The sequence below is a fragment of the Trichoplax adhaerens genome, genomic scaffold (assembly GCF_000150275.1).
Source record: "Trichoplax adhaerens TRIADscaffold_9 genomic scaffold, whole genome shotgun sequence".
Lineage (NCBI taxonomy): Eukaryota > Metazoa > Placozoa > Uniplacotomia > Trichoplacea > Trichoplacidae > Trichoplax > Trichoplax adhaerens.
This window is the reverse complement of record NW_002060951.1, coordinates 2178005-2189675: the sequence shown is the minus strand read 5'-3', so window position 1 is coordinate 2189675 and position 11671 is coordinate 2178005. Positions and strand designations below refer to the sequence as shown.

General features: G+C 30.8%; 1 protein-coding gene across 1 annotated transcript; it reads left to right on the top strand.

The window, feature by feature from the left end:
* Positions 1–3615: 3615 nt before the first annotated feature.
* Positions 3616–11265, top strand: TRIADDRAFT_28937 (uncharacterized protein; the record flags this gene model as incomplete). Its single annotated transcript, XM_002115121.1, has 12 exons — positions 3616–3732; positions 3858–4028; positions 4821–4919; positions 6505–6570; positions 8399–8596; positions 8781–9014; positions 9335–9413; positions 9819–9887; positions 10025–10175; positions 10359–10599; positions 10670–10780; positions 10888–11265. Coding segments are annotated over 12 exons (1914 nt in total), but the record flags the coding sequence as incomplete, so codon positions are not given.
* Between the last annotated feature and the right edge of the window lie 406 nt (positions 11266–11671).

Here is an 11671-nt window from a genome sequence, read left to right as displayed (position 1 = left end):
CAGTATAGTTAACCGGTTATTGTTAACAGTGTATTCACGCTGATAAAAGGCGCTATAAATAATGATTACGAAAAAGTTTACTGTTATATTAAGTAAGAAATATCACAAGATCTTCATCTTCAGAAATAAAAGAACCCTGAACAATAGTTTTTTCAATGTTGATTTTATTGGAATTGAGCTATTTGACAATATTTTTTGGTGCTGTGAATTAATTAATAGCTCTTCCGTCACATTTTTATGTTACACCAGTTTAGTGTATAGATTAAACAGATCTAAGTTATTAACAGGGATAAAGAATACTGCAGTGCAACATCAATTTAAATCCTTGCTAATAAGCGGAAAATATAGTTCAAAATAGTGTTTAGGAAATATCTTTAAAAAATAGGTTTTGATTTGCCATATTACAGTTGTAATCTTAGTTTAAACTGACTGTGCTTACTAATAACATCCTTACTCTCAGAAATGATTATTCGCAACTTATTACTGATAACCTTGATACCTTGCTTCTTAATTATGGTACATGGTAAAGATCGTTTACATCTTGGCATGCTGCAGCCGTTAAGTAACGGATTTTCGTCAATAGCTGGCGTAAGCTTCATTGAATTTGCCAATATGGCTCTGAGGGATATTAATGAAAGAGACGACATCTTGAGCCCTTACGAAATGGAGTCAAGTTTTTTAGATACTAGAGTGAGTTAAAACTTTCTATTTATCATTTAATAAATAGAATTGCATTTGATGTTGAATATTTTTGATTTCGTTAACTATTTGGTTATAGTTTCTATAAGGTACAGCTAAGGCAGGGTTGCTATTCGAAATAAAATTACCCTAATTTACATGGTTTTATTGATTTATAAAATTTTTTATAAATTTCTGTATAGTATTTGCAATCACATTCTTTCATCTTTAGTCATCTAAGTACGGTACTTAACGATAGACTGACATATGCATACTTGATATTAATTGCATTAACATAAAATGGGCATTGGTAACAGTAAAGTTATTTCTGCCATGACCAGTTTAGATTATATTTCTATGACCGCTTTCACTGATGACCTTTCTATACTTATCCTAATTTTCAGTCTTACATTATCATTAAGTTTTCTATTAAATATTTGTAATAAGCGATATATTTCGAAGATAAAGGTAAAACATCAGTAAAATACTTCCTTGATTCGTATATCACCAAATGATTAAGAAAATTAGACACAGATCATTAGATTAAACGAAATGAAATTATCAAGTGATTTAGTAGGGATTACATTTGATCAATTTCTTGTTTTACTGAAAGCGCTATATCGAGCTAATTGACTTCTATTTAGATCCCCTTAGATATTAATTTAGTGCTCCTGAAACATACAGGCTATCGATTAGGAACTTCCTGCATATAATTATATGATATCATTTTCAACATTTTTCATTTAAGTTCTTGAATGAATCATTCCAGCCGTAGTGCATTATTTTATTCGATTTATCACATCTCAGGAGTATTTTTGATCGAGTCTCCATAACAAGAGATCGTGAATTTCTAATTTGATACAAATTACGTAGATTTAAACAAAGACAAATATATTGATGTCGGTATGTAGTAATTGAGACTAAACTATTTGAGAGTTAAGCTAACAGAACTGTTATGAATACTTGGAAAAGTGTGTCAGCGTTATTTTTTCAAGTAACAAAGTTATGAAGCAAATTTTACTGTAGCATGAAAATTCCACGATTTAGTCTTGATTTTGGCTCAAACTTAAAAAGTACCTGGAGCCTCGAATAAGTCGTAAAATTAAATTTTCATTATTATGAAATAATAGTACTTCATATTTCGTTCACAAGCCGCCGATAATAGTTTTAAAAAAAATTATTCTTAAGCTGGTTGAAATAGCCACCAGTACTACTGTTCATTGCTTAAATATTGTTTATATAATGATATTTCATAAACGAAAAGGATGCCGCATGCGATCTTCAATAAGCGGCATTACACTATATATTTAATCAGATTGAAATGAGCTAATTCACTATTTCAAATTTTTTTATACCGTAGTATATAAACTTGTAGATTAAATTAACTCAAGGTCTCCTATAAACCCAGCGAAATTGAGATTTCTTCTCTGAATAGAAGTTAATATGCGCCAAACAATAGCCACTTCCTTACGTTGAATGTCATGACATTTATAATAAAATATCCAACGGGTCATCAGAGCGTTTATCCAAAGAACAGGATCGCAGATCTGGTTATTTATTATTAAGATCAATAAGTAGCTTTTTGAGATATTTGTTATTAAAACAAAATTTTAGAAGATCTGCGCTTGCTTTATTGAAATATCAATTATTATGCAGACAAATAATTTAAGAATTTAAAATATTCTGTCATACTGTCAATTATTTTTGCAATTATAGACAGCGAAAACGATAAAAAGCATAAATGTCATCTCTTTGTTTAACATTTTAAGAACTCAGACAAAAGTTGTAGGGTTTGAGCAGCAAAATAACTTAGTGGCATTTAGATAGTCGAATACAAAGGTCAGAGCACGTGCTGAATCGGTTGACTCCAATAAGAGTTCATGCTACCTTTAACCTTATGGTTTCAGCTTTCTATCACCTTGGCTTCATCGCCTTTTCTTGATTCTTAGCTTTATAATATTTGAATAAGAAATAATATATTTCAACATCAGTTCTTCCAGTCGTGTAATACAATATCTGGGTAGATAAAATGAACTTCTCCATCTCAACATCGTATTTATTTATTGAATGATAATGGCTTAAATCTTGTACCGGTATCTATTAAACTGAACGTAGCACTATGACACTTACTAATATTTTTCTACCTTATACAAGGACTTTTCAACTATATATTTGGTTAATAAGATGATTACTAATAGGTCATAAGTGGGTATTGTAAATTTGTAAGGTATATAATACCTGCGACATCATTATCAATTGCCAACCTTTGAATTTGCTTAGAACGTGTTTTGATCGAATATCGAATTTGAATCGATTACTAAGATTTAACATGTGCTGCATTCATTAATTGTAATTAATTATGAATGCTGCACTAATGCAGATGATAATAGGCATATAAATGGCTTAGCCTGAATTAATTTTCTATCGGCTAACAAATGCATGTATAGAAAATATTATTAAATAAAATCATCTGATCTAATGCATTTCCATTCTCTGATAATACACTGGTATTAAAAGTAATTAATTTAAAGTTGTTTATATTCATATATTAGATATGAGGTCTTTATTAGTGCAATTTATCGAATTAAAATTTTGCGTAACGATAATAAATCGGATAGCTTATCAGGGTAGACAATATTGCACATATATCCATATCGATAATACCCGAATTATTCTTTAATAAACTTAACTAAGCGGTTATGCACGAAATTATATAGCCACATGTTTATTATTTGGTAGCATGAGCTGTTCTCAAACAAACGAATATTCATTCAGGGCTCCGATTCATATAAGCGATGAGCATTTATAAGATTTATCATAGAAATTATCGAATAAAATTGTTAAAGAACACAAACTATTTCCTTAAAATTTATCGTTCCTAGTTCTGTATTCTAAACTGAGGTATTATTATTATAGCACGAAGCAGCTTATGCTAGTAAGCAATTTTTTCATATGGTTTCCTCGTCACCGACAAAAATCGCAATTTTCGGACCTGTGTTGTCATCTGTAACTGGCACTGTAGCAGCTATATCTCGATATTGGAATCTTATTGAGGTATTTATTTTTCGATAACGAATTATTGAAGTTATGTTAGAAAATTTTGCTTGGTAGTTGATATTAAAACCAACTTTATATTTTATAATGCTTATATTAATAATATTATTTACTTTAACTGATAGATTTCTCACACAGCCACATCTATGCAGTTAGTAGATCGAAAAATTTATCCTTATTTTTTTCGAACATCTATATCCGATATCTGTTATAATCCAGCTCGTGTCGCTTTTGTCAAACGTTATAACTGGAAAAGAGTTGGCATTATATTTGATATTACAGATGCATTTTTACATGTAAGTCAAGAATCAGCCAGTTAGATACAGTATTGTAAAACTTGCATATTTGTTACGGTGTTGCCTTGTTATTAGGATAGTTTAATGAGTACAGTAGTAGCTAGTATGGAGAATATCCATATTTGTAGTGCTAGGTAAGATAAGTAATGCCTTAACGTGGATGTAGTTTGTAATAGTTCATTACATATTTGATATTGATTGTTATTGTGTGATAGATAGCAGTAGGACGATTCAAGTTCTAATTGATGATAGTTAAATTAGACAACCTACAAGCTTAGATTAAGATTAAGTATGCGTAAGAGATTCAAAGTATTTACTGATAGAAAAGCTACGTAAGGGGCATCTTAGTTCGAGGTGATTCTCCTAGTAAGGTATATTAATAATGCTGTTGTTGTTTACAAATTAGACGGTTCCTATATAAACGGGAACATTTGAGTTGAGAGGGTGGTAAAAAGTTGTAGATGTATCTTTGCTAATAAAAGCTTCATCTTTACAGTCTTTTGCTGTGTGTGTTTAACGTTAAGTAAAAGGGCGTTTAAGTCAGTAGCTACTTACAGACTTTTACTGTACGTTACCTTGTCGCAGAAGTGAAATTGTGACAATATTATATTTAATTTCAGCGTGTTTCAAATCATTTTATATCAATTTTTTAGCTTATGAATTATTTTTTCGATTATACTATTATTATAAATCTATATTTTATCTACTATATTGAGAATGTCATGAAATTTTCTTAGCACTCCGTATTCTTGATAAGTTAATAAATGTGATGAATATATTCTCATCTGCTAGGCTGTTAAGGACTTGCAGAAACATCTGCAAGCTGAGAATATAGTGTCCGTTACAACCGAAGGTATTACCGATAATAGCGACACGATCAGTGGATTGAAGGTATACGCACGTCTAGATTATAATCAAATTTATGTTAAACGAATGATCCAAACTTATTTTTACTTGAAGGTTGTAATAAGGGTTAAGCAAGATGTAAATACTAGGTCTCTATCACTTAAGTTTGCGATATTTGAATAAGTACTTTAATTAAAAAAGTAAAAACAAGGCTGATTATATCATTTCCTAAAGCAGCTAAGTTTTGTATAGAATTTAACGATCGTTTTTATATCATTTTTGTTTTAGAGCGGCTTGTATTATACACAAAGCTGATTTAAGTTTAAAATTTAAATCTATTAAGCAATCCCAACCAAGTTTTAATTTTATCTCCAAGTAACGACATCATACAAAACTAAAATGTCATGAAGCATTTACTGAAATGACTTACTTTTAATGTATTTTAGTCAATAATTAATCAGTATGGTAAAATTTGCTATAATTACTATACTTCCTCGTGCTTTCGGTAATGAAAAAGGAAACCGATAGTCTTTCGATTAAAAGTCGTAAAACTGCGGATACATTTAACTTTTACAACTAAAAATCTTGTAGTAGTTATTTCTTGTTTAGTAAAGCATATCGTTGTTAAAATTACGAACTACATGTATCATCTAAGTACGTTAGTTAGTTTTAATGCCATGCTTAAAGCGTTCTTCGTATACTGTTTCAAATATAAGGTATTCTATCGTACTTATGCTGCACTTTGGGGTATTATACTGAGTTTGAATAGGAAAGATATAGAAAAGTTCAAATTTAAATTAGTATAACAACATATCCCGTATAGCGTCCCCTTGATATAGTTTATCACAGGCCGCTATTGTTGGTGGTTGGCTAAGTAATACTTATAGACATCCGCCATCATTCTATCAATAGCTAGGTGTCGTACGTTTTATTACGGTAATACTTGATCTTTAACAGCTTTATAATCTAATCCGAAGGCAAGAGTTGACTGATTTCGCACTTAGAAAGAGATCAATTATAATTATATGTAGTTATCAACATTACCTTAAAAAGTAGAGAGAAATTTTCTTATAATAATTAAAAGATTCCAAATTTATCATTACGACTTAAGAAAGCTAGATCTATTCATTTCAGTGTTGAAAGTATGGCTATCGCAGTGTTGCACTTTTACCTATTCCAATTTGACGATAATAGTTATTACTAGATTTCTCAAACAGTACAACAAAGTAATGTAGCATTTTTAACAGTTTAAAAAAAATTAAAACTCCAAATTTTAGCTTAAAATTCAATTAGATCACTTGAAATGATAAATGTGCTGGTATTATCATTTATTCTTAGCACTGCAATAAATGTAATGAATGTCACTGCTATTGAAGTATTCAGTTTTCAGTTTTAAGTTGATTTCAAGACCCATCGTATCTCGTATTTCAATTTCATTGCATATTTATTTCCAGTTATTAATAGCGTTGTTTTATATCTATATTTAATGCATTTTTTGAAAGAATAATATTACCTTTATGCTATTATTCTGAGAGTTACCGTCTAGTATAATATTAAAGAACATGAATTAAAGTATATATGTCGTTAATGCTAGCGATGACCTCTAATTTTCTACAATTTCGGTTATTAGAATAAAGATGTCAGGATAATATTCCTATTTGCTTATCCATCGAAAGCGCTACCTGTTCTATGTAATGTGAGTATATCATTTGAAAAAATTATTTATTTGAATATATGGAATCCCTATAGCCTTTTGCGGACATTGTTGAAATGGTCAAGATCAGTGACATCGTAAATATTCAATTTCACTATCATATAATCAGCTAAGACGAGAAAACGATTCATTTGAAGTCTGCATCTTTAGTATATTACAGTTATTAAATTATTAGTTGACCAACTGAATTGTAATAGTATCCCTCTGATTATTTATTGTATAATACATACAAACAACCGTGGACACATAACAAATAGATCAACGATCTTAAAACAAAATAGTATACGATAATTTCTGCAGCAGCTGCTTCTTTAAATTCTGTCCTGTATTATATTCAAAGCCTGAATAGCTGGCATATATTCATACAAATATGACCTTTGAACATTTAACTTCTTCCGCTATTCAGACCCAAAAGAAACGCATGCATCTTTTGTCTGCAAATACATACTCTATGTGATACATTAACTTAGTTAATCATTAATTTCTTTAATAAAATACACTGGCATAGTAATGAGGATATCATTTAAATGGAAGTAATTTTATCTGTCGCAATAAATATAGAAATATGATCGTACATTCGCATCTGGTCTAAACCGAGTTATCAGATATGATTTTTATTCGTATTATTCACTTAATTTTAGATATGCTCGTATGCTATTTGCTAATTGGAAATTTATTAGTACTGTATCGATTACCGATTTATGCTGTTACTTCACATTTTAAGCGGATAAAGCTTAGTAGTTTCGTTAAATCAAATAAATATCAATATTTTTTAGTAAGCAGATGCATTCCCGTTTCTCGTAACAGAAAAACTACATATTTGCATTTGAAGTATGTCTTGGTTGTAGTCAATCCACGTTCGTACTACAATCTGAGTAGTTTTTCGGTTTGATATAAAATAAGAGAGCTATGGTAACCTACGAGTATAATAAATTCTGTATGTATGTAGAATTTGATTGATGCAGTCAGTAAATCTTGCTCCGCTGATTTTAACACCGTACATAGGCGATAGTAAATCGAATATAGAGTCATTTAGAAGATCATTTGATAGCAGTAAGAGCTGAATTCTTGATACCGTAGCTATTATAGCTGAAGGCAAGAAGTAGCTTTAAGTCCTTTGTAATGATGTTAAAATTTAGTAAGATTAGTAATTATTAATTAATTCTTTAGTTATAACTGCTTCGTGTTTGCTGCATCCCGCTAAATTGTTTGAAAAGAAATGATCCTATTTGAAGGTAGCGCTGTATCGCGGACCCGATATGATTCCGTTTTCTAGAACAAAACCTAATTGAACTGCATCCTTGATAACTTTCACTACGCTACACGAATAAGATTTTAAGGCTGAAATATTAAATACTATATCACTAGCAACAAATTATGCCAAAGTAGCCACATATCGTAGATAGGATAGTTAACACAGTATTACTAAGAGCCATAAAGAGGATACGTTATTGTATTCAGCTACGGACTACTAGTTGCATCTAGTAGTCCATGATTCAGCCCATCTTTACCATTTCTATTCGTCTTTAGAAAGAGATGGTAAAGTTTATACTGCAGAGCTGCATGAAACAAGCGATGAAATTTATTTTTTAATATACCAGATCATCCTTAACAGTTAGTTCTTACAATTAGATTATCTTTAGTTTTTGTCTTTCAGATGTAGCACTGACGATTGACGTAAAATTTTCAGCGCCTAAACAACGTATTCAAAAATATTACTTGCTCGGTGTTATCTTGCGCATATACTAATTATTAGCTCATATTACAATATTTGTATAAGTTATCAAAGTTATCTTACTCCACTTTTTAGGCTTATCATCAAAAACTGTTTGGCTCGCATTATGTATGGATGCTGCCTGGATTTTATCTTGAAAACTGGTTTATTAACGATCTAAAAAAGCTCGATATAAATTGTACATCGGAGCAGATACAGGAAGTTATTGAAGGCTACGTTGCATTCAAAAACGAATTATTACCAGTTAATAACGAAAAGCCGCTGTCAGGATATGTAAGGAACTTATAGTATTCAACGACTATCTTTCGTTGTACTGATTCGATTCTAGCATAGATAATCTTTTATTATGATACTCACCGTTTAATAGAAAGCAGAAAGTATAGATAATCAATTAGCTTATATCGTTAATGCATTTAAATTAATAAGTTGCTTTCTGTAATTTTTTGTCAATCATCAGACGATTAATGGGTTTATAGAAGCTTATAACAATTTTTCAAATGGTGCTCCATTAAGTGGCAGCTATTCTTACGCTTACGATGCAATTTGGGCATTAGCACTTGGACTAAATCGTACTGATGAGATATTAAGGGAAAAATATGCAAGAAATCTGTCCTCATTCAATTATAATGATAACATTACGGCACATATACTTGTTGATGCTTTGAACAACGTTTCATTTATTGGTTTAAGCGTAAGTGCACGCGTATATGAATATGGCAGTTATGTTACTGCTCTAGTTGCGCTCCGGTGGCGCTAAAACATTAATTATAGTAAATGCTAATAAAATTTGGTGGCTATTACCTATTAAATCTATAATGAAATCGATCTAATTTAATTGATAGTATCTTTCTCAGATAACTTTATCTAAAGTTTTACGTATTCATGGTTTATTTGAATTTTACCATTACTTTTTACGTTAAGTTTAAGACCGTAGTAATTCCTTACATTTTACATGGCCATTAAGATCACAGTTATCCTGCTAACCTTTACTGCTTATTATTTTACTAACAGGGTCGAATTGCATTTGTCGATGGCAATCGAGTTGGAAATGTGATGGTCATGCAATATCAAAGTACGGATGCAACATCATGTTTTACGAGAAATAAAACCGTGTAATCTATCGATTGATTTCCGCTACAATATGATACTACTGTACAATATACTGCACATCATCGACTTCCATTTTTATGTTAACTAATCTTTCAAATAGCATGAACGTCTTTATTTGATTATTATTCATTAGAGTAGTTTGATTTAATGTGATGAAGCCGTGCAATTAGAATTTCACTCCAATAACATTTTGACTCAAAATCATATATCGGTTTCATGCATAGAATGCCGACGCCATAGTAATTTTTTTTGTCTTTCGACCTATCAAAATAATACGAATAAGCTTTTACCGTAAAATTAATTCTTATTGCAATTATAATCAATTATACCATTCTTGTATATTTTCGGTGAATAGGGCAAGTTTATCCAAATTATACAATTAGAGCAGGGTTTTACAATTATTTTACGAAAACGTTATCGGTATCGAACGAACCATATTCTATCAAATGGCAAGGTATCACATATTTTCTACCATAATTGAAGTTCCGTGAAATTTCTTAATTATCGTATTTAGTTTGAAATAGTCGCAAAACTTATAACTGATGCATCCGGCATATTAAATTGAGTTTAATACTGATTCTTTTAACATAGGTAACTTTACTCCGGCTGATGGAGAAAACGTCCACAACGAGTGGCAGTCTATCCCTACTGCTATATATATCGTATTTGCTTGCTTGGCTATGGCTGGTGTATTACTCACTACGATGTTTATGATATTTAATATAACCATGCAGAATGATAGGTAAGCTTTCAATATATACTTGTATTTCTACGAACATAGTCTAGAGCCGATGTGATATTAAAGTCCGATTTGAATTTTACAAATAAGTTAGAGAAATCTATGTAAGAAATGGAACGAGTTAAATTAATTACGGTGTCGCTTACGTTACAAATTAACCTTTACCGAAAATTCATTTATTGACAGACGAATTAAGATCTCAAGCCCTAAAATCAACATTATTATGCTAGTTGGTGCCATGCTTTGTTTTTTTTCGGTGATGTTTTTTGGTTTAGATTGGAAGTTTGTTGGTGAAAATGCTCTACCAGCGATATGCACTTCCGCTGCATGGACTTTATGTATTGGTTTTACGCTAGGCTTTGGCTCACTGTTCTGGAAAACATGGCGCGTTTATACTATATATAGAAATAAAACCAAGCGTTCTATAGTAAGTATAAAGTATTAAGAGGTTAAGCATCTTGTAAAATATTTTAACAGCTGTTTTTAATCATTAATAGATCATAAAGGATAGAAATCTAATTGTCAAGATATTTGGCCTCGCCGTAATTGATATTATTATACTAGTCTTTTGGCAAACTATTGATCCCCTATACGTACAAAAAGAGACAGTATTACCTAGGGTAAAATATTAGTCTTGTTACTGTAAGAGTTTTATAATTCTCTATACTTCTCTAATTTACTGTCATGTTTTGTTTTCTACTTGTTGACTACGTAGGCTGTTCAGAATAATCCAACAGTAACTACTCACTATATTGCAGTTGTGTGCACATCAAAATATTTGTCACTTTGGACAGGAATTATCTATGGTTATAAATTTCTTTTAATGATCTTCGGCGCATTCTTGGCATGGGAAACACGTTCTGTTGCCATTAAGGAACTTAATGATTCTAAGTTGATAGGATTATGCATCTACAATGTATTTGTACTATGTACTACCGGCGTTCTTCTTACTGCAGTCATCAATACTGACCCTATCACTAGCTTTTGCTTAATTGCTTCCTTCATAATACTATGCACGACTCTGACCATCGTTCTAATTTTTTCTCCAAAGGTAAATTTGCATAGCAACTGTAATAATGCTAGCTTGATATAAATAAAAAGGTACATTAATTGAAATAAATTAAAATCTTATACGCTTCTGTAATCGAAATTATGCTAATAATCTAATCTGGCACGGCCTAAATAAAAATTGGCTTATTTGAATTAGGTACATGCTATAAGAACTAGAAAAGAAGTTAATTTTATGAATAACAAGAGTGGAGTTGGGCTTACTAAGTCAGAACGTCAGTTAAAGCCAGCTCAGATCTTTCCAGCTGCCAATCTATCTTCCCTTAAGATCTCGAATGAAGCTAAATTACTAGTAGAGCAGGTTTGTGCTATTAATTGTTATGGGCATTCATTAACAATTAATACAGTAATTTTCTTCTTAATTTAAAATAAAAATATCAGCAATGCAATTAATAGTATTTATTTTTATACGATCTGTATTAGTATTAACT